Source organism: Megalobrama amblycephala, linkage group LG18 (assembly GCF_018812025.1).
Source record: "Megalobrama amblycephala isolate DHTTF-2021 linkage group LG18, ASM1881202v1, whole genome shotgun sequence".
NCBI lineage: Eukaryota > Metazoa > Chordata > Actinopteri > Cypriniformes > Xenocyprididae > Megalobrama > Megalobrama amblycephala.
Window position 1 is genome coordinate 16514688 of NC_063061.1, and position 27084 is coordinate 16541771.

The window sequence follows — 27084 nt, forward strand, 5'->3', positions numbered from 1 at the left end:
CAGACTAAATAAAACCCAACCAATATGTAAAGTGCATGATCACAAAATTCAACAGAATATCTGTATCAACATATCCAGGAACATTGAACAATTTCCAGATATTCTTGTGTATAAACTAAAATGTGGTTTATCACTCAGAGAGAAATGATTCAGTTAGACACAATGACAGAAAGCCATATGCATGTGTGGTCTTGGCAATCAGTTTCGTACAGCGTATGCCAAATATAACCGCATGTTAACACAATCAATCACTTCAAAAATGTGTATATAGTTTAAAATCCTTTTGATTGTTTTTTTTTTTTTAAATAGATCACCGTGTAAAGCACGCCATTTCTCAGAATTATCTACTGTGTATTCTCTGATTCCGTAAGCACTTTGTTGAGTCAGTCATGAATCCCGCATTGCTTTCATGTCATTTTAAATTCAAAACTGAGCTAAATCAGGACCTGGATAAATTTAGCAAGAAGGTGTAGTGTAAACCAAACTAGAATAACACAACTACACACAGGGTTAACACAAATGTCTTCTCTCTCAAGAGGCACTGTATAAAACTCCTGGGCACTCTTTTTTTATTCACAGCTGTGCTTTGTTTCCGTAGACACAGCACAGGTGATTAGTATCGCTCTAAGACACTGTTCTTCTGTACCACATGACAGACACTTTGACGTATATCTGCGACCACAGACGGGAGAAAAAAACACCATCTATTCAATGATATGTCTTACACAAGCACAAGCACACTATGTTAAATTACACCTGTGTTAGTATTGGGAGGTCAAGCGTGTCAAACGTCAGAAAGTAGGACCACATAAAGGCTGGGGAACACAATACTTTCCCTTTCAGAGTCCCCCTCAAATCAAGCCTTGGAGCACACAGTGGACGGAACACCATCCTGAAGGGATCAGACACTGAAAGACTTTTACATGTCTGTAAATGAATTAAAAGGTGGGGGGAAGGTGTGGGAGAGAGAAAGACAGCACAATACTATGCCTCCTTGTCCTCTCCCGCTAATGTAATTGAAGAGTTTAATATCCAGGTGAATCTACCAAGCACTCAAAATAATTCTGAAGAGACCTGCCATTTGAACTGTAGCAGTTCCTCACCTCAATGTGAGAGAATCACTATTTAAACACTTAGTAGTTGTACTTGTAAGTATAAGATGTGCTATTCTAGTGGTGATCTAGCTTTTGATTAGCATATAAGGGGATCCAAGTCCCCAGCCTAATATACAATGTAAACAAAATTTAAATCAAACTGACAGCCAGTGTTAATGCACATTGGTCAGATGGGAAACAGCAGCTTTGGCAAAATCTAATAGCTCCTGTTTTACTGCACTGCTAAATAGTATGTGTTTCAACTGTGGGCAGATATGCAAATTATGGCAGAATTTGAGGTTTAGAGCAAATTCTAATGAACTTGATATGTTTAGACATGTGAACGGGTGACTTTTGTCGCAGCATTTTAAACACTTTTTTTACATTAATCATGCAACTTAATTATCAGAGAATTGCATTCGATACACCTGACTCAAAACTTTAAGACAACTTTATGCCCCTCTGAATGGGCACGGCGCTTCTGGGAACAGGAGAAAGATGGGAGTCTTCCATTAGAAGTGTGAATCATCCCATCATAAACTACCATAGTGGGGTATGTGACCAGGCAATAAGGGATTTGCCTCTCTCCTGCTGTGTCTCCCTCCTCGACCTCAGGGTCAGACTGCAGTGACAAGCTATGACTTGCAGCAGCACAGACTGAAAGAGAAGGAGCTCACACTCTTCAGCCCCCATTCAAGAAAATCTAAGCCATGACGTTTGAAAGGTTTCACAGCAACGACCATCTCCCTGAAGTGCAATCCAGTGGAGAAAATGTGTGGCAGCCTCTTGTAGAGAGTCAGAACCAGTGCAGAAATAAGAACAAGCCCTTTGCAAGTACTTGAGGAATGAAAGTCCATGAGAGGCAGCCCACAATTTGTCTGAATCTCGGTAACAATGCAACTCATTAGGCGAGAATATGCCGAAATCAGGTAAGTGGCGTAGGTGAGAGTGCTGGGAAAAGCCGCCACCACACGTGAAATAGGAAAACTGGAGTAGGAGTTTATCAACCACGCCAAACTGAATAGGGATCTGGCTTGCACGCAAAACACACATTAATACAACAATTGCGCACTTATGCCACAAAGGCTAGATATGCTGCTACACGTTGAGTGCTTTAAGATATCCACCTGTGTGACAAACATATGAGGCAAGACAAGGGAATAGATTCTTTCACATGTCTTACACCCCAGAACCCGCTCCTGCAATATGCACACACCTTACGTATGTTTTTTATTTACCTTCTGAAGGATCTTTGCTCTCCTTTCGTCCTTTCTTTCCTCCCTTTTTTTTCCCAAGCCTTTCCTTCTTCTTACCTTCTGACATTGTGTCAGTACCAAAACAAGAGAGGAAAAATGTAAATCCACAATGGAAAGAAAATACAAATAGTCCTATGGGGAGTGTGACTGGCGCACTTGAAACTCTGAACTTGTCAGAGCGTTTGGTCTCCTATATACACTCACTCTCTCACATCATACAGGAAAATAGAGAGTGGAAGACAGTAGAGGAGAGAGAGAGAGAGAGAGAGGGAGAGAGAGAAGGGGAGGGGAAGAAAGGGAGGGAGCAAAGGGAGGCATTTCCCATTGCTGTCAAGCAATTAACTGTTCCATGCCTGGATGGATCTTTCAGTATCTTCCAGGCCCTGGAGCTAGTGCTTGGAGACACCACAGGATCAGGCCTTCTCAGCTCACCTTTACCTCTTGGCCCTATCCCTTTCCCGAGTTTCAGCAGACTGCAGAATCCACACCTCAGCTGATCTGTAAAGCTGACCCCTGGCTGATCTGATCACATTGCTCTAGCACCCGTATATTGATAACCTAGCCAAAAGCATTCAGTGACACAGCAACAAAAAAAGTCAAAATCCCACAATTCCAACATTTTAGATGTTGCATTCTTATTAAAATAATGTATGCGTGACATGACACAAAACAATCCTACTGTTCTCTCTCTCTCTCTTTCCTTTTATATACCACAATGTCCCTCTCTACCTCCTGCTTTCTCTCTCTCTCTCTCTCTCTCTCTCTCTCTCTCTTTCCTCTTTGCTCCCAGTTTCCCAAGTCACAACATGTTCCTGATAGTGTCTCTCTCCGCTAGAGTGTCGTCAGGAATCCCAACAGTGAGCACGCAACCACAGAGTGGAAATCTTGTGAGAGCCCAGAAAAAATAAAGCCACAGTGTTACACCTCCAATGCCTATACAGGAGGTACAAGAGAGAGATATTGAAAGAAAGAAAGAAAGAAAGAAAGAAAGAAAGAAAGAAAGAAAGAAAGAAAGAAAGAAAGAAAGAAAGAAAGAAAGAAAGAAGACAAACATACAGATCGACAGGAGACAAATACAATAAGGTTATAGGAGAAGAGAAAGAAAGAAAGAAAGAAAGAAAGAAAGAAAGAAAGAAAGAAAGAAAAAGAAAGAGGAAAAGTAAAAAAAGGAATGTAGAAGACAAACATACCGACAGAAAGGAAAGACGAAAAATTCAGTAAGGTTATAGGAAAAGAGAAAGGAAGGAAGGAAGGAAGGAAAGAAGAAAGGAAGGAAGGAAACATACAGATCGACAGGAGACAAATACAATAAGGTTATAGGAGAAGAGAAAGAAAGAAAGAAAGAGGAAAAGTAAAAAAGGAATGTAGAAGACAAACATACCGACAGAAAGGAAAGACAAAAAATTCAGTAAGGTTATAGGAAAAGAGAAAGGAAGGAAGGAAGGAAGGAAGGAAGACAAATACAGTAAGGTTAGGAAAAGAGAAAGACAAGAATGAATGAAGGAAGGAAGGAAGGCAGAAAGACATGAAGGATGAAAAAAATGAAACAGGAAGAGTACAGACAGACAGGAAGGAAGGAAAAATAAAAATACAGTGAGGTTAGGAAAAAAGAAAGACAGGAAGGAAGAATGACAAAAAGAAATGATGGACAGAATAATGAAAGAAATAAGGAAAGACAGGAAGGTAGAAAGTATAAACAGACAGGAAGGTATGAAGATAGGAAGGAAACATAAAAGAAAGAAAGGTGCAGGAATATAAACTACAGTTATGGGAATAAATCTGGAATAAATCTAGCAGTCCCACATGGACAGTTTTAAAGGGTCCATCCAAAAGCTTGGGGCACTGGTTGGCTGTAAGCCAGTCACATGATTCTTGAGATGAAAATATCAGAGGCCATCGTAGCCCTATTCCAAAAAATATAACTAGGGAGGAATATAGAGCTAAACAGGAAAAACAGTTCAACTGACATTTATATGACACCAGCACTGGAATGAAAGATGATCAAGAGCACTGATGGTAGAAAAGCATGGGTGAACTATATGATGTGTAGCAAATGAAATACACTTCACAGAACAATTAATTCAGTTCTTTGTGTGGTCCCGTGTGACTAATGCTGACAAGTTTCTTATGAATTATAAGCTTTATAACATACAGGTTATGTCATGTCAGGTCCCATGTGGAATGCACTTATACAATTACACTTATAGAATACGCTACACTTATAGAATTAATATTTTAGGTTGAGTGCTAAGCTCAGATACCATTAAAGCCTGCGGCAAATCCCAGTGACTGCATGTGGTATTGTTGTGCCTCTAAGCAAGGCACCAAAGTTCAGATAAGAGACGCAAGATATAGTATCGAAAGTGTCTTCATAAGGGTTTCCTCAAACAAACTCGTATCACCATTCTAATCGCACAAGATGCATCAAGACCAACATTTGTCTGACATGATGTCATTCTATAAACAAACCTCTCCACATCATACTGCAACAAAAGTATCCTATCATCTAAAAACACCCATAAAGGAACCTGTACCTTGATCCCAAAAATAGAGGCATTTCATAATTCCACAGAGCAACGTTTCATCAACATGAAAGGTAAAGAGTTGTGGGCTGTGCTAGCACCCATGCAGGATTGGCAGAAACTAGAATGATAGGAAGATGGTGATGAGAATGAAATCATGACGGGGGAGGTGTAGGATTACGTGCCATACGAAGTGAGTCACAGAACGTGCTGTGGTATCAAGACCTTGCCGCGGGGCCTCTGGTGACTCTACCCTCCTCACAGCCATGTCATCATTCGGCTGATGGGAGTGTGTGTGTATGTGTGTGTGTGTGTGTGTGCGGTGAGGCAGGGGGCGATAACTGGCATGTCCCAACACATCTGACCATGCAGTGCAAGCCTTCATTAGAGAAGATCAAAGGGCCACGTTGTAGGCATAAACAGTGTGTGTGTGAGTGGAAGTGCTTCCCTCATGACAACCTCCTTGTGGTGAGTGAATCTGTCAACGGTAATGACACTGAGCGGGATGTGTGGGTCACCCTCCCCTTGTTGCCAGGCATGATGGGACTTGTCAACCGACCTGCGTTCTCCTCTCTGGCACCTATGTGTGTGTACATATACATGCAGAAGTGTGAGATCTACAGGTATCCAAATACAGGCGCTGTTCTTTCAAAGACGAACTCCCTTAAAAGATTAGTTTCTCCTTGAAATGCAGTAAGGCTCCTGTGTAAGATATGCCCTGCCATATTACATAAGTGAATGCGTTACATTTACTACATAGGTATTGAGCATTTCTGGTGGGTGGGGCTGACATCACGGGATACAATACCACCAGTGCTGTGTTGCAATATGCTGTTACAAGGAGTTGCAGAACAAAAGGAGAGGAAAGAGAAAAAATTGGGTGTATCAGCGACTTGCTCTGCTTTATTTTTGCTGTGAACCACCCACTTGGCGATAAGCACAAAACCCTCCAGCTCAAGGTGGAATAAAAGACTGTGGTGTGACAAGCATTTGTATGGACGGATTGCTCGCCATAATGACAACCATTCAAACAAAAACAATAGATACAGGAGATAGTTCTCAAAAATGGGGCACTGTCAAGCTTTCCCTGTTCTATTCTGTCATTAGCTCTCTTCCCATCCGTCTCCCACTCTCTTTCCCTCTCTCTTGCCTCCAAAATATTCCTCTTTTCCTCCATTAAAAAGCATCTGCTGTTTCTCAACTTGGGTTGCCCCCAAGGCACTCGCTGCTCTGATCGGGTGGGTGGGGATGCCTGACATTAAGAGTAAATAAAGAGAATGTGGAGCCACCCCCTTAAAAGTCCTGGATTGGATTCTCCTGGATTGCTCCCACTCCCATACCCTCACCAGGCCCCATTTATGCAATTTGCTGCACCCCCTTTACTTCCTCAAAGATCACAGCAGATAAGTGTAGCCCACCTCCCCCTCTACCAGCCACCCGCAGTACCTGCACACCATCACGCATATATACCGCCCCGAGACACTGCTGGCATTTCACAAGCTTGGTGAGTTTATCTTTTGAGACCTAATGGTTTTAAACACCCATCTGGTTGTTTAGATCAGCATGTTTCTCCTAGGGCATGGTATGTGTGTGGGGAGATGGTGGATCTGAGTGGGAGGTAAGGGGATGCAGATCCCTGCGTTTAACACTCGCTTGTTGACTTGACTGAGAGGTGAATCAAGTGCACCTGGGGGGTAGAGAGGCACTGCAGAGGCAAGGATAAAGTGGAGAAATTGTAGATGTACTGTCAATTTTGACGCACTGCTGAAATGCCCAACAGATGACAATGGTGACGGTTCTGTCCATCAAGGTACCGCCTAACGCAATTAGGATTGTCATCCATGATACTGATTCTAAGGAAGACCTGTGAACAATATCATTATATGCAGACGTGCACAATCAGGCCCAAGTCTGTGCCTTCCTTAAATTTTAAAGAGAGCTTGAACTAGTCTGTATGTAGATCATCTGTGAACGATTATAGTGCCCAGGCCTGGTGCCTGGGAGCAGGGCATGTTTCTAATGTTGAACTCCTTAAGGGTCGGAAAAGGGTTTAACCTCTAGTCAATCTCTTTGAAGGTATATCTCATCGAAAAATCACACACATCCGTGATGGTAAAGGAAGGATCTGCGGTTCCAGGTGCCCTTGTCTATGCATAGGCAGAGTGTGGGGTCCAAGACAGGGATGTCTCGGGGCACTTACAAAAGGGTCAGGAAGGCCCTCTTGTACCACTGGAGTGGTCAAATCTCGGGCATATGAGCCATTGAACTTCTAACCGCACAGCCATATGTGTTGTAGTAAACAACCATCTGTGTTTGTGACCACAAGCAATAAGACGTGTGAATGAAAAGGCAGAATGAGTGTGAGTGATTGCAAGCATTGCGTGATACAGAGACTGAAGATTGTTCACAGGCAACCTGCATATGTTTCAGTACAAGTGGTTATGTGCATAAGCTTTCTGCACTGCATGTAAAGAAGTTTGACCCCTGTGTGCATGCGTGTACTTTCAGGTGGTTAATGGTGAGATGATGTGAATTCAGCCCTGCACCGTTTCCACTGTGCACAGCTGTCACCATGGAAACCATTCAGAACAAGGGAGGCGATAGAGATAGAGAGAGAGACATTGCACCACATGAAAACAGAGACGTCCATGAGGTAGCCTCTGCTTAGTCCGCAGGGAAACACTGCGGCGAGAGAAGCAGGCAGCAGTTAGAAAACAGCAAGAGAAAGCATGCTTCTCAGGCAGAGTGACATTCCAACTGCTTGCTTTTTAAGCTGTCAGGTTGTCCCATCACGCAGCTGTCAATCAGAGCTGCCACAGATTAGCCCCGCCCCTACTGTATACCCTGCCTTCCATACACTGCAATGGCAAATCAATCCAGCCAATGTTTGAATGATTTATGAATGAAAGGATGGCAGAAAGGGTGGCTGGTAAGCATCCCCATCAGAGTGTATCCCTGATGAGTGCTCAACGTATCAAAGATTCATCTCACCAAAAAGGACAGGACATACAGTGATACGCATAGCAACACGGCAGCCAATAGGGTAAAATTTAGCCCTGGCAAGTGCTGTGAGATGCCTTTTCACAGCTTACGCTAACCGAGGTGCATCGGATCACAGAGGGATTCACATGTCTGCTAAGAGCTATGACAGTAAAAACAAATACAGGTAAAGCCAAATGGAATGAAGTCAAAGACAAGACAACAAGTTGCACATCTTTTTTAAGGTTTACTAACCTAATCCAGGATCATCATAGATGCATGTCATAATAGTGTGGCTCATCCTCTGTTTGTACCATCATTGTTGATCAAGATCATAATCCTAGACCTTAGTTGGGGTATTTTCAATATTTAATTTGATGCAATCAAAAACAAGGCTTTGAGGGATGTAGATGTACAGTCTAAATTTTGTGTCCATTGTTCATACAATGAAATTCGGTGGGGCCCAAAGTTGCTGTAGACCAACTTTCATTGTATAGACAAAAACAGTTATTTCAAAACATTCTTCTTTTGTGTTTCACATAAGAAAGAAAGTCATGCAGGTTTGGAAAGACATGAAGGTGAGTAAACAATGACAAGTTTCTTTTGGGGACATTTTTAACAGTCCTGTTTTTAATTTTTGATCCCTTTGACAATGTATCAATCTACGCTCTGATTTTTGCCAATTTCAGCATTCAGAAAATGAGATCTCAGTATCACCTAAAATACTTCTCATCAGATTTCTCCTACACCAAATGATCTGAGCTACAGAATACTAACCACAATCATTTTTCTAGCGCTAAACTCTTACTGTATGCCAACAATAGATTTGTGAATATTTTTGATTTGTGGTAGGCTTTTGTCTCCACCCTGTATGACAGTTATGCAAGTCTCTTCAACATGTGGCACTCAGATATACCGCAGTCTTTGGATGATACATTAGAGTCTCACCCGGGTGTGCGACAGATTGTTTTTTGAGATAGTGTCAGGGAGAGATATACTCCATCCATGTTTTTGCTCTCTTTTTCTCTCTCAGTTTCAGGAGAACAGACAAACACACTCCCACACACTCTCACGCAGTTTAACAAACAAGCGCCCACATCAACGTTGCAGCGTTAACACAAACACATATGCATGCTGGTCAGCCTTCGAAAAGGCCCAATGCGTAGACAGCCAAACAACAGTCAAATGACACAAATGTATACATGCCCTTTCAGAAGAACATAAACATGCAAGTGTACAAACATGCTCTTTTTTGGCCTTCCAGGTCTAGTTTATAAAAAAGGCAACTGGCGTAGTGACATTTGCTAGGATTCGATAGGAAGGAGAGAAGAAACGGAGGCTCATGGGAAAGGGTCCAGTTCTTATCAATACCCCTCCGCACACAAAGACACACACGTCCGCTCCCAGCTCCGCATTCTTCAAATCAAATCAAATTCCTTGTGTGCTCTCAGCTCGTCCTTTATCTGGAGAATGTACTCAGAGCAGAGCACAAACATGTCACAGTGAGGAAGCCAAAAGTCCCTATGCTTGCCAAAAAAACGCATGTCCCCCCCAAACGTACCACACACACCAATCATTTGCATTTCTGTTTTCGCTTCTACGAGAAGAGCTGCGTCTTATCAAGGGCCCAGCTTATCTCTCAATTTCTCTTTCAGTGTAGCAGAGCCTTCCTGAAAAACACAGAGTTGTGCTAGCGGCAAGCGTCCTCTGGGGCTCGGCTGGTTAAAAACCAACGGCTTGAGATTTTCTTTCGGAGGGGCCTCAGATAATTTGAGGGGAGAGCTGGTGAGAGATCAAGTGTGTGGCCCCTGGGTACGAGTGGCAGGACAGCCCCTCCATGCTCTGGCTCTTTTGGAGGGAGGGATTACAGGAAACCCAGAGTGCAACTGTGCCGTCTCAGTGCGACAGGCAGACAGCCTGGTCACAGATACGTTCCCTGCTGTTTCAACGACAGCAGCACTGCATGCCAGAAGTGCATGGACTCATTTGGACTCGACGAAGAACAGTCCATTATCAGACATCGTCTTGAACGATTCTTCGCTGTCTGGGCAGAATAATTAAAGTGATTGGAAATAAATAAAATTGCAAGACAGGATTGAACTGGACATAAGACATACAACATACAGCACTCTAGATAAAAGCTGATGCCCAGGCAAAACTGAGATGCAGCCTAGAAATAACATAATTCATGGAAACACGACAGACTGCGAGGGAAGGTTTGGGAATGCTGGGCCAATGTTGGTTGTGTGCAGAACAATTTTGTTTGTGGGATATGGAGCGTTCAGCCCTAAATGTCCCTGACCTTGGCTCACTTCTTCTCTCTGATGGACTATGAGGGGGAGAGGATTTGCATTCCACAGCATCCAGAGAATAAAACTATTAGCAAATATGGACACACATACACATTGCACTCACAGAGAGAAGCCCCTAAAAATTATAAATCCACCATTGTGCACACCAATTTTTCTGCAAGGGTATAAAATTAAGGTTTGCTTGTTCTCCACTCTAAAATTAATCAAATCAAATCAAATTATTTATTTATTTAAAAATCATTTTTTAATTCATTTTATTTATATTATTTCCATAAAAATAATATAAAAATCAGAAAAAAAAAAAACATTTATTTTTCTTACTCTGTCTGCAATGTTGATATATATATATATATATATATATATATATATTTTTTTTTTTTTAAAGGGGGCCTATAATCCCCCTTTTACAAGATGTAATGTAAATCTCTGGTGTCCCCAGAATGTGTCTGTGAAGTTTCAGCTCAAAATACCCCACATGTAATTTATTATAGCTTGTCAAATTTGCCCCTACTTGGGTGTGAGCAAAAACACGCAGTCCCTTTAAATGCAAATGAGCTGCTGCTCCCAGCCCCCTTTCCAGAAGAGGGCGGAGCTTTAACAGCTCACACTTTGGTTGCTCAACAACAACAAAGCTGGAGAATCTCACGCACCCAAAATAACGATTGTCATTAACGGTGTTCAGCCTTACATTGTTCAAACCGGAGTCGGACACTGATAGACTCACTGAAGAAGTTACAACTTTTAGAATGCAACTGGAGGTTTCTGAATGGTTAGTGGATAAATTTATGTAGTTGCTGTGGAGTTGATTCAACTCATCGACTAGCATGTGGCGTCATGTTAATCTTTTGTGCAAATCCAGCATTGAATTGACCCTCGTTGGTGAAGCAGTCCGGCGTAAAATGATGGCATGGCAACAACACTCTACTACAACAACTCTTCCTCTTCTCTAAAGCAGCCCAACATGGCCTTGAGGGCACGGTTTATGTAAATTTTGGGGTTTGTGATGTCACCAACCCGGGAAGAAGCTCGTTGTAGTCCCCACCAGCCGTTTGTTGTAGTCCTTAAAAAGTGACTTCTGTAAAAGAAAATATCTCCATTTGCATTGAACTTTGAGCGCCATAACTTTGATAATGAAATCATAATCAAGGAACCCTTTAAGCATAAACCTAGATAAATTCCCCGAAAAACTTTGTGTCAATGAACTGTTATAAGGATGTTTAGATATTTGTACTGGAAAACAAGACAAAAATACTGATTAAGAAAATGATTTTTGCAGTCCTAACTATCTTTCAACAACAATATGAGAGAGACCAGACGGAAAGAGCATGTGTTTGCACGAGGAGATAGACACACTCCTGAACTCCTGAGTCTGGGCCACTCAACATGACATCAGCAACATAGCCAGAGATTAATATAAGACAGGAATGAAAGCAAGACTTACGTTAAGCTGTATCTCCGCTGACACTCTGAACATGTACAACCTTTGCCCAGATACTTGGCTCAAGCCATTGCTCAAGATCTACAACTGGAGGTAAATCAATACAGAGGCAATATCTCAATCGATGTCTGTTTCAATCACTGGAATGTCTTTTTTCTTTTCTTTTTTTTCCACTTCAGATAAACCCAGCATTGCTTTAGAGAGAGAAACAGCTTTCCAAGCATCAATAATGCCAAAGAGAATCTTGAAACAAGGAAAGAAGGCAATCACACTGTATGCATCTACTTTCTTCCTGGCAACTTGTACAATGACAACGTATTCTGGGAACTGTTCCAGCCAACTGCATCGAGTTCACCTCTTGCTCTGCACAGTGGCACACAGGTGACTCTCATTTCACAAATCCGGAGTTTGTGGAAAGAAAGGGTGCTAAAAAAAAGAATATGAATATGAAACAAAGTGAAAGAGAGAGAAAAACTGAAATGAGAGCTACAGAGCCAAAACAACACGATAAAAACCACTAGGGAATATGAGTGTTGTTGACATGCTGTGACTAGTGTGAAAGGAAAAACATCCATGTCACATTTCCTCCCAAAGCCCTCATAATAACTAGATTAATTATTCCACATAAACAACAGATTCTACAAAAACGTTGCTGAAGAGATTCTAGCATGGTAAACCCTGTAACCTGGTAGGCCCTTGAGAAAAATTGCCATGGCAACCATAGTTTCCACCAAAATACCAGGGTCGCATTTTATAGTTATTGTTAGTACACGTTTCTACAGTCACACTGTCAGCAACATGAGAATTTAAGGGTGTTTCTTACGCTATACTATGTTTGGCTCTATACTCTCTTAGACTGCATCTTTCGCATTCACTAGTTGAATTTGTCTACTAACAATGTTAACTGTGTATATATATGCATCACAGGAGAATTCATTTTATTCCTTAAAGTCATGATCAATTTCAGTACTGTCATATAACCATACTATTATTCTTGTATCTATATTGTAATCTATAAGTGCATTCAATTTCAGCAAACATACAATTGAGTGGTTTGCCTTGCAACTAAATCTAAGCGAGCAATGTGTAAAACTGAAGATGTAAATTCGTTTATGAACAACAAAATGGGCTTTTCTCAAGGCTCAATATTATATATTATATATATATTATTATAATTAATATTTTTAGTTTGTTTATGAATAATTTGCTGTGTTTTTGCCCAGATGTTGAATGTTAACTTAATGCAGATGATACCGTAATTTACACATCTGATAAGTCATCTGCCAAATTTTAAGTGAACCGGAAAATCATCTTACTTTAAATGTTAAGAAAACACTTTTTATGTTTTTTTTTTCCTAATAGAAAACGAAAAGAAAAAAGAAAGGGTACATGGCAAAGAAATAGAGGAGGTATAGATGAGTTTAAGTTTTTAGAGTTTGTTTTAGATTCACAATTTAATTTGAACACATTTTTTTTTTAAATGGTAAGGATTAATCTTAACTGTTTAGACCAGGGGTCACCATTCCTGCTCCTGAAGGGCCGGTGTCTCTGCAGAGTTTAGCTCCAACCCTAATCATACACACCTGAAGCAGCTAATTAAGGTCCTACTAAGCATACTAGAAACTTCCAGGAAGGCGTGCTGATGCAAGTTGGAGCTAAACTCTGCAGGACACCGGCCCTCCAGGAACAAGTTTGGGGACCCCTGGTTTAGACAGTATATCACAAATCTCAGACAGCTCATCTTTTTATGCATGCAATAATTTTGTATTGTATTGTATTTATTACTGTACTACAGTTTGGATTCAAACAAATGGCTTTAGAACTTAAGATGTTGTATAATCAGGGTCTAAAAATATGAAGAAAGCCAAGCTGGTGCCATCACTGTCATATTTAAACAAAAAAAAACAAAAAATGGAATATGCTTAGTTTAACAAATTATATACATGTATCATATATAAAATAGATTTTTATGTTTGCACAATAAGGCACAATAAAGCATATTTATCCTTAAAATAGGCATTTAGTGTTATTTAGGCATATTTATGTATGTATTAGCCAAAAGTTTTAAATTAAGGTAAGCAGGGTTGGTTTTCTTAGAAAAGCCTCTCTAGGACCTGAGATGCAAATTAGCATATTCTATATTCTCTATGTGCAATGCATATTTTTTCAGCTTTTGGCTGGAATTCTGTTTTTTGTATGTCCCTATTCAAATAAACTAGGCCTTATAAAATAAATAAATAAACACCCTTAAGGAAAATGACACAAAGGTACAAAGGCTTGGGCTTGGTGGAAACTGCAAGGGTATAAAATTAAGGTTTGCTTGTTCTCCACTCTAAAATTAATCAAATCAAATCAAATTATTTATTTATTTAAAAATCATTTTTTAATTCATTTTATTTATATTATTTCCATAAAAATAATATAAAAATCAGAAAAAAAAAAAACATTTATTTTTCTTACTCTGTCTGCAATGTTGATATATATATATATATATATATATATATATATATATATTTTTTTTTTAAAGGGGGCCTATAATCCCCCTTTTACAAGATGTAATGTAAATCTCTGGTGTCCCCAGAATGTGTCTGTGAAGTTTCAGCTCAAAATACCCCACATGTAATTTATTATAGCTTGTCAAATTTGCCCCTACTTGGGTGTGAGCAAAAACACGCAGTCCCTTTAAATGCAAATGAGCTGCTGCTCCCAGCCCCCTTTCCAGAAGAGGGCGGAGCTTTAACAGCTCACACTTTGGTTGCTCAACAACAACAAAGCTGGAGAATCTCACGCACCCAAAATAACGATTGTCATTAACGGTGTTCAGCCTTACATTGTTCAAACCGGAGTCGGACACTGATAGACTCACTGAAGAAGTTACAACTTTTAGAATGCAACTGGAGGTTTCTGAATGGTTAGTGGATAAATTTATGTAGTTGCTGTGGAGTTGATTCAACACTAGGGAATATGAGTGTTGTTGACATGCTGTGACTAGTGTGAAAGGAAAAACATCCATGTCACATTTCCTCCCAAAGCCCTCATAATAACTAGATTAATTATTCCACATAAACAACAGATTCTACAAAAACGTTGCTGAAGAGATTCTAGCATGGTAAACCCTGTAACCTGGTAGGCCCTTGAGAAAAATTGCCATGGCAACCATAGTTTCCACCAAAATACCAGGGTCGCATTTTATAGTTATTGTTAGTACACGTTTCTACAGTCACACTGTCAGCAACATGAGAATTTAAGGGTGTTTCTTACGCTATACTATGTTTGGCTCTATACTCTCTTAGACTGCATCTTTCGCATTCACTAGTTGAATTTGTCTACTAACAATGTTAACTGTGTATATATATGCATCACAGGAGAATTCATTTTATTCCTTAAAGTCATGATCAATTTCAGTACTGTCATATAACCATACTATTATTCTTGTATCTATATTGTAATCTATAAGTGCATTCAATTTCAGCAAACATACAATTGAGTGGTTTGCCTTGCAACTAAATCTAAGCGAGCAATGTGTAAAACTGAAGATGTAAATTCGTTTATGAACAACAAAATGGGCTTTTCTCAAGGCTCAATATTATATATTATATATATATTATTATAATTAATATTTTTAGTTTGTTTATGAATAATTTGCTGTGTTTTTGCCCAGATGTTGAATGTTAACTTAATGCAGATGATACCGTAATTTACACATCTGATAAGTCATCTGCCAAATTTTAAGTGAACCGGAAAATCATCTTACTTTAAATGTTAAGAAAACACTTTTTATGTTTTTTTTTTCCTAATAGAAAACGAAAAGAAAAAAGAAAGGGTACATGGCAAAGAAATAGAGGAGGTATAGATGAGTTTAAGTTTTTAGAGTTTGTTTTAGATTCACAATTTAATTTGAACACATTTTTTTTTTAAATGGTAAGGATTAATCTTAACTGTTTAGACCAGGGGTCACCATTCCTGCTCCTGAAGGGCCGGTGTCTCTGCAGAGTTTAGCTCCAACCCTAATCATACACACCTGAAGCAGCTAATTAAGGTCCTACTAAGCATACTAGAAACTTCCAGGAAGGCGTGCTGATGCAAGTTGGAGCTAAACTCTGCAGGACACCGGCCCTCCAGGAACAAGTTTGGGGACCCCTGGTTTAGACAGTATATCACAAATCTCAGACAGCTCATCTTTTTATGCATGCAATAATTTTGTATTGTATTGTATTTATTACTGTACTACAGTTTGGATTCAAACAAATGGCTTTAGAACTTAAGATGTTGTATAATCAGGGTCTAAAAATATGAAGAAAGCCAAGCTGGTGCCATCACTGTCATATTTAAACAAAAAAAACAAAAAATGGAATATGCTTAGTTTAACAAATTATATACATGTATCATATATAAAATAGATTTTTATGTTTGCACAATAAGGCACAATAAAGCATATTTATCCTTAAAATAGGCATTTAGTGTTATTTAGGCATATTTATGTATGTATTAGCCAAAAGTTTTAAATTAAGGTAAGCAGGGTTGGTTTTCTTAGAAAAGCCTCTCTAGGACCTGAGATGCAAATTAGCATATTCTATATTCTCTATGTGCAATGCATATTTTTTCAGCTTTTGGCTGGAATTCTGTTTTTTGTATGTCCCTATTCAAATAAACTAGGCCTTATAAAATAAATAAATAAACACCCTTAAGGAAAATGACACAAAGGTACAAAGGCTTGGGCTTGGTGGAAACTGCAAGGGTATAAAATTAAGGTTTGCTTGTTCTCCACTCTAAAATTAATCAAATCAAATCAAATTATTTATTTATTTAAAAATCATTTTTTAATTCATTTTATTTATATTATTTCCATAAAAATAATATAAAAATCAGAAAAAAAAAAAACATTTATTTTTCTTACTCTGTCTGCAATGTTGATATATATATATATATATTATATATATATATATATATATATTTTTTTTAAAGGGGGCCTATAATCCCCCTTTTACAAGATGTAATGTAAATCTCTGGTGTCCCCAGAATGTGTCTGTGAAGTTTCAGCTCAAAATACCCCACATGTAATTTATTATAGCTTGTCAAATTTGCCCCTACTTGGGTGTGAGCAAAAACACGCAGTCCCTTTAAATGCAAATGAGCTGCTGCTCCCAGCCCCCTTTCCAGAAGAGGGCGGAGCTTTAACAGCTCACACTTTGGTTGCTCAACAACAACAAAGCTGGAGAATCTCACGCACCCAAAATAACGATTGTCATTAACGGTGTTCAGCCTTACATTGTTCAAACCGGAGTCGGACACTGATAGACTCACTGAAGAAGTTACAACTTTTAGAATGCAACTGGAGGTTTCTGAATGGTTAGTGGATAAATTTATGTAGTTGCTGTGGAGTTGATTCAACACTAGGGAATATGAGTGTTGTTGACATGCTGTGACTAGTGTGAAAGGAAAAACATCCATGTCACATTTCCTCCCAAAGCCCTCATAATAACTAGATTAATTATTCCACATAAACAACAGATTCTACAAAAACGTTGCTGAAGAGATTCTAGCATGGTAAACCCTGTAACCTGGTAGGCCCTTGAGAAAAATTGCCATGGCAACCATAGTTTCCACCAAAATACCAGGGTCGCATTTTATAGTTATTGTTAGTACACGTTTCTACAGTCACACTGTCAGCAACATGAGAATTTAAGGGTGTTTCTTACGCTATACTATGTTTGGCTCTATACTCTCTTAGACTGCATCTTTCGCATTCACTAGTTGAATTTGTCTACTAACAATGTTAACTGTGTATATATATGCATCACAGGAGAATTCATTTTATTCCTTAAAGTCATGATCAATTTCAGTACTGTCATATAACCATACTATTATTCTTGTATCTATATTGTAATCTATAAGTGCATTCAATTTCAGCAAACATACAATTGAGTGGTTTGCCTTGCAACTAAATCTAAGCGAGCAATGTGTAAAACTGAAGATGTAAATTCGTTTATGAACAACAAAATGGGCTTTTCTCAAGGCTCAATATTATATATTATATATATATTATTATAATTAATATTTTTAGTTTGTTTATGAATAATTTGCTGTGTTTTTGCCCAGATGTTGAATGTTAACTTAATGCAGATGATACCGTAATTTACACATCTGATAAGTCATCTGCCAAATTTTAAGTGAACCGGAAAATCATCTTACTTTAAATGTTAAGAAAACACTTTTTATGTTTTTTTTTCCTAATAGAAAACGAAAAGAAAAAAGAAAGGGTACATGGCAAAGAAATAGAGGAGGTATAGATGAGTTTAAGTTTTTAGAGTTTGTTTTAGATTCACAATTTAATTTGAACACATTTTTTTTTAAATGGTAAGGATTAATCTTAACTGTTTAGACCAGGGGTCACCATTCCTGCTCCTGAAGGGCCGGTGTCTCTGCAGAGTTTAGCTCCAACCCTAATCATACACACCTGAAGCAGCTAATTAAGGTCCTACTAAGCATACTAGAAACTTCCAGGAAGGCGTGCTGATGCAAGTTGGAGCTAAACTCTGCAGGACACCGGCCCTCCAGGAACAAGTTTGGGGACCCCTGGTTTAGACAGTATATCACAAATCTCAGACAGCTCATCTTTTTATGCATGCAATAATTTTGTATTGTATTGTATTTATTACTGTACTACAGTTTGGATTCAAACAAATGGCTTTAGAACTTAAGATGTTGTATAATCAGGGTCTAAAAATATGAAGAAAGCCAAGCTGGTGCCATCACTGTCATATTTAAACAAAAAAAAACAAAAAATGGAATATGCTTAGTTTAACAAATTATATACATGTATCATATATAAAATAGATTTTTATGTTTGCACAATAAGGCACAATAAAGCATATTTATCCTTAAAATAGGCATTTAGTGTTATTTAGGCATATTTATGTATGTATTAGCCAAAAGTTTTAAATTAAGGTAAGCAGGGTTGGTTTTCTTAGAAAAGCCTCTCTAGGACCTGAGATGCAAATTAGCATATTCTATATTCTCTATGTGCAATGCATATTTTTTCAGCTTTTGGCTGGAATTCTGTTTTTTGTATGTCCCTATTCAAATAAACTAGGCCTTATAAAATAAATAAATAAACACCCTTAAGGAAAATGACACAAAGGTACAAAGGCTTGGGCTTGGTGCTGGTAAACCGATGCACAGGACAATGGTGACACCAGAATAAAAATATTCATGATTCTGAAGCTGAATATACAGAATTATTTTAGACTAATATGCTTGCAATCTGTCACTGACTAGATATATTCAAAGTAATGTAGGCCATTACTGGTAACATAAGACATTTGGCATTATCAGGACCCACAAATATTCCCCCACTGCATTATTATACATTATAGTCAACATTATATATAGTAGTTTAATGTAGTACAGACACTAAAACTCTGTAAACTTGATTTTTTTCCTCATACAGTAATTTTCATTTTGGGTCAGATATGCACAACACAAATTGTCACTATCCACAATACGATATTGTTGCATTTTTATATTGCGATATATTGTGACACGATATATTGTTACACACCTAACTATTGTATTTTTTTCTCTCTCTCTCTGTCAGGTCACAGAGTTAACATGCAAAAATCTCTTCACTTATTCTTTAACTCGTACAGGAGAACACACATCACCAACAAACAATTAAATTCATGTAAACAGCTCTGATGCAGTGCATTACAGAAGTCATTTCATCTATATAATGATATCAAAGGCAACAATTCATCATCATTTCAAGTAAAATCTTTTCCAAACAAACTCTCTGATCATTGTCTCTTATTGTACCGTTTCTGTTTTTGCTGTAATGTAAAATGTGCCATTGCATGGGCTAGGCTTTGAATTAATGAGGCCTGACAAATGGTTCTCTGATCTGGTTTCAATCACATACAGGTCCCTGCATTTATCAAACTCTCTCCCTATGGACAGCTACTGCCCCATCACACACAGCTAAATCCTTCTCTGTCCATCTCTTAACACAAGCAAAAGAACAACTATTCATTCGTTTTTAAGCCTTTTCATGTTAAGACACACATCAATCCACTCCTACGACATACCTGAGGAAGCAAACACTGGCGGTCGATGTGCATGGAGTGTGCAGCAAACATGGCCGGACACGTCCCTCAAGTGGAGCGCAAGGCTCGCAACGGGAGTGTCAGCAGACCCTCTTTTCAACTATCTGGCACTCGCATACAAACACACGGACGCCCTTCCCATGCTCCTTTGTTCCCGAATCTTTCGTTTGTCAAGTTCCTGTCACAGGCACTGGCTTCTTTATTTCGGACACATATTGGGAAGGATTGCAGTATGCATACAGGAGCATTAAAGTAAATACAACTCTAAAAAGTAATTCAGGGGACCTGTTACCACAACTTAAATAAATGCATGGTTGCAAGTTAAAATTCTAATTTATTGTTTTAATTAAACATTTTGTAGAGTTCTGTTGACATAATAATGTTTATCATTACATCAACTTTATATCGTCTGTAATTTAAACTCAAATTTCTGCGTTAAATTTATTTTTTTTAAATTAAGTTGTAGTAACTTAATGGATTTGTCTTGATAACTTCATAAATTAGGTACACTCTAAAAACTAATTCAGGGGACCTTTAGTCATTACTTAAATATATATATTGTTGTGAAATAAAAAATCAAGTTCTGAAATGCTATTAGACTTTTTACTTGTAATTGTTATTTTATTGAGCTTGGATGACACACAAATTATGCCTATTGATTCAATATACTATCATGACTTGTCATAGTTTAACATGTTCAGTTAATCAAAAATGTATTTAATTTTAAGTTCTGTTAATGTAAAATACAATCTGATGACGTGTAATCGTGTTTCATTGTTTTGAGTTGTATGAACACTTCTTTTAATTTAGACGTGTAAATGCTAAAATTAAGTGTTATAATGTTTTTTGCACAAGATTAATGGTAAGGGAGATTTAGCAGTAATTAATGTTTTGTTATGCTAATTTAGAAGAGTTTCTGTTAATGTGATTTTTTGGAGATTTACCATCATGGTGACAAGCGGTGCTTGGTAAGTTCATGTTACTTAGAAATGCGTTTTATTGTGTCCAAAATGTTTCTTAAAACATTATGTTGGATCATCTTAAATAGTTGCATTCATGTTACTTAGAAATGTTTTTTTATTTTGGCAAAAAAACGTCTTCACCTTACTTAAAACATTATGTTGGATCAACTTAAATAGTTGCATTCATGTTGACAATTATTAAGTTCATGTTACTTAGAAATGTGTTTTTATTGTGGCAAAACATCTTCACTTTATTTAAAACATTATGTTGGATCAACTCAAAATATTGCTTTGAATTAATGTAATTCTCCCAATTGGCTTAAGTTAAAAATTCTAGTGGAAAACGTTAACATATTTTTATTTGTTGAACCAATGTTTTATTTTTTAGAGTGCAGTGGATTTCTAGTTCCCAGCATGATTTGCATAGGACTGGATGAGGAGAATACATTTTGAAATTAAAAAGTTTTAATTTATTTGTTTTTAGTGAAGGGAAAGACCTGTTATAGTGGTTGTTAATGCTGTTGTATTTGACATTTAAAAGAGTTTCAGTAATGTTGAAGTTTTTGTGGTTACCATTGTGCTAAAGAGTAAAGACTATGAAGGTAAACACTATATTGACTCTATAAGCAATGACTGCGCTAATGCCAGTGACAAGTAATATCTAACTTGTTCATTAAATATACATGTTAAATAAGTTATGTTAGCATGTGCTACAATAGCTGTTGATTTGAAATGAAATAGATAAGATTATTTGGTTCAACTCTGGTAGTTAAAGTGACTTAATTTTTTTGAATAATCAATTTAAAAATTTGTGTTTATGCTACAAATTATTAAGTTCCTCTAACTCAGTATAGCTTGTTGGTTGAATGTAAATTCACTCAAAGTTGTCATAACTCAAAAAACAGTGTTGACAAAAAGTAGCCACACAGCAGTGAAAAAAAGGCATAAAAAATTCCCTTTTTGTTAGGTCTAATATGTATATTAATCTAATATGAGATATTGCGTTATGGCAGATGTGGGTCTGCTGATGACAAATTTTCCCTTGGCTTGTTCAATAGGTTGTTTCACAATAACCTAAAAGATCTGAATGGGAAAACTTTTTACAATGACAGGATTTTTTGGTGGAGAAAGCGGGCAAATATAATGCAAAAAGATACAACAACACAAACCTGTAATCACCCATGAGCTCAACAGTAGCAAGTGTGTAAACCACTGCGCCATGGCATCCAGAAGAAAGGACAAACTTAAAGTACAGGTCAGTGAAATATGTCTGTCTAACTACATGATTGATGCTATGATCATGTCACATGTCAAATGTATATGTGCACTGAGATATGCAAAAGCATACAAATATCCCTAATAGTTTGCATGCAACACAAAAAGTGCTTTCAAGCACCAGCTATTCATGGGATTGTTTACAGAAACACACCCCGTGTCTTTAGCAACCGTGGCATCATATCAATAGGTCTCTGGAAACGACAAGGAAAAAGATGCTGCAGTGTCCTGCAGACTCGTGCGGAGTAGCATACATGCGGTCTGAGCCCAGGAAAGGAGAAGTGCAGGTGCAGCAGGAGGTCACCTCCCGGGTGTGCACGAGTGCGCACCACTACGCACGAGTCCTGAGTGGCAGGATTGTACACATGCCATACTGCAGTAGGAGAGTGCAGAGACTTACTGATGAATAGTTGATGAGCAGCTTCTAGGTGGAAAGCAGAGGGGCATTTTTTCCCATTTGGCTACAATCTCTCTCTCTCTCTCTCTCTCTCTCTCTTTCTCTCTCATTTACATCTTGATTACTCCTCACCATCTACATCTCCACTCCTTTTTCATCTTGCTGTGTCTTATTGGAAGGCTGTGTGTTTGGATGATGACAGAGGAGAACACCATACTGATTGTTTTTCACCCTCAGATCAGAAAGGAGATGTGTTTGGGGCCAGGGTCAATGGCATAAAAGAGAGTCCATTGTAAAGAAATGGACACATCTTTAAAAAGGAAGGAAGGTTTAGACCAATGGTATCACATGTTTGCTACTTAAAATAAAATAAGCATTAACTGAAATAAAATAAAAGTTTATTTTTTTTAGATTTGCCAAAGCAACATTTCTCATTTTCATTTAGTTTAACTTCATGTACTAAACTGAAATAAAAATTAAAAACTATATATGTGGTTACAAACCTGTAAGACTTTCGTTCATCTTCAGAACACAAATGAAGATCTTTTTGATGAAATCTTTCTGTGCCTCCATTGACAGCTACGCAACTGACACTTTGACGCTTCAAAAAGTTCACAGAGAGATCGGAAAACAAATCCATATGAATTAAGCTTAAACATGCTGCGTAACACATGACAATGAACCTCATAGGTTCTCGATTATCAAGCAAACACGCTTGTGCTTCCGTTTACTACAACTGATGTGAGATGATGAATGTTTATATGTGAATAAAAGCCTAAATTCAATCTGTGTTCAGCTTATAAAGCGATCGTGGAAAAAAAAAAACTTAATTTGTATTCTGAAGATGAATGAAAGTCTTACGGGTTTGGAACGACATGAGGGTGAATAATTAATGACAAATTTTTGGGGTGAACTAACCCTTTAACTACTTAATAATGTTTTTTTTTTTTTTTTATTATTATTTTAATGAGGCAGATGCCATTTTTAACGTTATGCCTATAAAATACCAAAAACATTTTTAATACACAAAGTAATATATATTTAATAAATTATTGGATAGAAAAACACGTCATGTCGTTGGATGTTTGTGCACTGTGAAGGCCTCACCTATCATAACATCCTTCCCTTGCCGCACGTGCGCCTACATTACATGTGCACCAGATACATTATTTACTACAGAGGTAAATGTACTCGAGGCAGGGATCTACCAAACATGACTTTCAGTGGAGATGAGGTGGAGAGAATGAGAGATTGAGCATGTGGGACCCTGATCTGAGAGCCCAGTTTGCGTTTAGTTCAGTAAACAGCAGAGTAACTGGACAGCTGGGTTTAGTCTACTCTTAAGAACAAATGTAGCCTCAATAATATTGCTAAATATCACATGCATAAACAAGCACGACTACCTTTCCAAAGAGTAATCAATCCAGTACAAGGGATAAAACAGGGAATTTCCCACAACAGAAAATAAGGAAAGAAACATGCCAACAGTTGACTAAATAATACATTGAGGAATCTACAGTTTAAGTCAGTTGGTTATGTGTGCAGTGATACCAGCAATGCTTTCCAAGACAATTCGTTTTTCCAGAAGTGTGATTCTATAGTCTGAATGTTTCATTCTTGAACCAATTTCTATTTTTTCAGTTGAATAGAAGGCAAGAGAAAACATTTTAATAGCAAACAGCAAAGACTAACACAAAAATGTCTACTCCTGACAAACCTCCACCCAAATACTCCCAGCTAAACATTCAAGCACCCTGTCAGTTTATTTTCCCTGTGAAGGTCTTGTAAAAAAGGGGCCACAAGTTCAGTTAAAACTAATATTTGCCAGATCACCTCCCATGATCGCTGCTTCCTCTAATAGTGATGTCAGTTCAAACTCTGTGTCAGTTTTCATGCCATCTGCGACTAAGTAACTGCTTACTGCTCGCCACACAAGTACAAGTCTTTTTTTCTTCATCAACCTGCCAACTCAACTGATTAAGCCGAATTAACCTGAACAAAGCATTCAGAATGTTAAAGCCAAGTGAACATATAACCATACACAACAATCAAGTCCAAGCAGACTGGAAAATTACAGCAAATTACCACATTTGTCAAATTCGAAAGAAGAGATCCTGTGGATACAGTTGTTTTGGTGGAAAATTTCAACATCGTTTTGGCTCACAATATACGAGTCCATTCCTTATAAACAACGCCCGAAAAATGCATTGCCTCATCAGCAGAATAATTCATCAAACCAAAAATCTTTTAATATTTTTTGTCAGGTGTGTCTCTAGACTAAACCAATTTGAAAATTCAGCTTTGCCTTCACAGGAGTAAATTAAATTTTTTTGGCTCCCAAAATGTTTGCATCCCGCCGAGAAACTTTGCATTTGCTCCCAAAATGTTTGTGTCCCCCATGTTTGTGTCCTGAGAAACTTTGCGTTTCTCCCAAAATGTTTGCGCCTACCCACCCGAGAAACTTTAAGTTTGCTTCCAAATGGTTTGCGTTCCCCGAGAAACTTTGCGTTCACTCCCAAAATGTTTGCGTCCCCCACCACCCCCGAGAAACTTTACGTTCACTGTAAAAAATGACCGTGATTTTAACAGTAAAAGACTGTAAAAATGCTATGGTGTAAAACAGTTAATTGGTTTACAGAAAGTTTCCGTACTATGTACGGTGAATAACTGTAATAGATCTAAGGGTACATTTAACGGTAAAATACCGTTAAATTTACAGTTTTTGGACATGAAAAATAACGTCATTGTATCATTTACAGTGAAAAACCATAAATTTACATTCCCACAATTCCCTGCATGACAGTTCACATTTGATGTATTTTCTTTGAAATAACTCTGTTTCTTCTTAGTTTTTTCTAATCAGTTTGTTATGTACATTAGGGTTTTATGTTACATCTAATGTTGTTAAATTAATGTTTATTAAATTTCATGTGTGTTTGATGGTGTTTAGTGTTTATGTGAATGACACTGTGTGCACCTTCTATATTAGTATTGTCCTTCTCAGCTTGTGATGAACTTTGATTCATCATGTGACTCTCATCACCACTGTGTTTGGTGGTTGTTAGTGTATTACAAAGGTATAAAACAGATATTAGTACTTCAATAGGTTGGTAAATTAACATTACATCAGTTAATGAAATACGTTTTTTTTTACCATAAATGTAACAGGTTTTTTTTACAGTGTGTAAAATAAACAGTTATGAACCGTAATTATTACAATATAAATTATACAGTTTTGATCTGTAAACTAAGTGCTGTCCCGTAAAACCTAAAACGTTGCTACCGTATTTTTTATGGTAAAGTTCTGGCAACCACTGCTGCCGTTTTTTTTACAGTAAATTTTACGGGGATTTTTTTTTTTTACAGTGTTCGCTCCCAAAATGTTTGCGTCCCCCTGAGAAACTTTGCGTTCACTCCCAAAATGTTTGCGTCCCCCCCCCCAGAGAAACTTTGCGTTCACTGTAAAAAATGACTGTGATTTTAACAGTAAAAGACTGTAAAAATGCTATGGTGTAAAACAGTTAATTGGTTTACAGAAAGTTTCCGTACTATGTACGGTGAATAACTGTAATAGATCTAAGGGTACATTTAATGTAATTTTACTGTAAAATACCATTAAATTTACAGTTTTTGGACATGAAAAATAACGTCATTGTATAATTTACAGTGAAAAACCATAAATTTACATTCCCACAATTCCCTGCATGACAGTTCACATTTGATGTATTTTCTTTGAAATAACTCTGTTTCTTCTTAGTTTTTTCTAATCAGTTTGTTATGTACATTAGGGTTTTATGTTACATCTAATGTTGTTAAATTAATGTTTATTAAATTTCATGTGTGTTTGATGGTGTTTAGTGTTTGTGTGAATGACACTGTGTGCACCTTCTATATTAGTATTGTCCTTCTCAGCTTGTGATTCATCATGTGACTCTCATCACCACTGTGTTTGATGGTTGTTAGTGTATTACAAAGGTATAAAACAGATATTAGTACTTCAATAGGTTGGTAAATTAACATTACATCAGTTAATGAAATACGTTTTTTTTTTACCATAAATGTAACAGTTTTTTTTTTACAGTGTGTAAAATAAACAGTTATGAACCGTAATTATTACAATATAAATTATACAGTTTTGAACTGTAAAAAGTGCTGTCCCGTAAAACCTAAAACATTGCTACCCTATTTTTTTACGGTAAAGTTCTGGCAACCACAGCTGCCGTTTTTTTACAGTAAATTTTACGGGGATTTTTTTTTTACAGTGTTCACTCCCAAAATGTTTGCGTCCCCCTGAGAAACTATGCGTTCACTTTGAAAATGTTTGCGTCCCCCCGAGAAACTGCGTTCGCTCCAAAAATGTTTGCAATCATTCCCAAAAAAAGGTTTGCGTTCCCCGAGAAACTCTGTGTTCGCTCCCAAAATGTTTGCTTTCCCCCGAGAAACCCGAGAAACTTTGCATTCCTTCCCAAAATGTTTGCATTCCCCCGTGAAACTTTGCGATCGCTCCCAAAATGTTTGCATTCCCCCCGTGCAACCTTGCGTTCGCATCCAAAAAGTTTGCGTCCCCCCAAGAAACTTTGCGTTTGCTCCCAAAATGTTTGCGTCCCCCCAAGAAATTTTGCATTTGCTCCCAAAATGTTTTGCATTCCCCCGAGAAACTTTGTGTTCGCTTGCAAAAAACACAAAGGTTTTGTGAGTGAATGCAAAGTTTCTCGGGGGAAAGCAAAACTTTAGCGAGCTAATGCAA

General features: G+C 37.8%; 2 protein-coding genes across 11 annotated transcripts in view; both read right to left on the reverse strand.

Annotated features, from left to right (window-relative positions):
• LOC125252666 (serine/threonine-protein kinase pim-2-like) overlaps positions 1 to 27084 on the reverse strand; it is a 681247-nt gene that overhangs the window by 109110 nt on the left and 545053 nt on the right. The gene's annotated exons all lie outside the window — the stretch shown is intronic.
• Positions 1 to 27084, reverse strand: part of nrg2a (neuregulin 2a) — a 115307-nt gene that overhangs the window by 70566 nt on the left and 17657 nt on the right. Inside the window, exon 1 of one of the 10 annotated variants that reach the window (XM_048166133.1) lies at positions 2333 to 2587. The exons of the other annotated variants lie outside the window; for them this stretch is intronic. Within the exon in view, the coding sequence (XP_048022090.1) occupies positions 2333 to 2417 (85 nt within the window). The 5' untranslated portion in view covers positions 2418 to 2587. Of the gene's footprint in view, positions 1 to 2332; positions 2588 to 27084 lie in introns of those variants that run through there. 10 annotated transcript variants of the gene reach the window in all.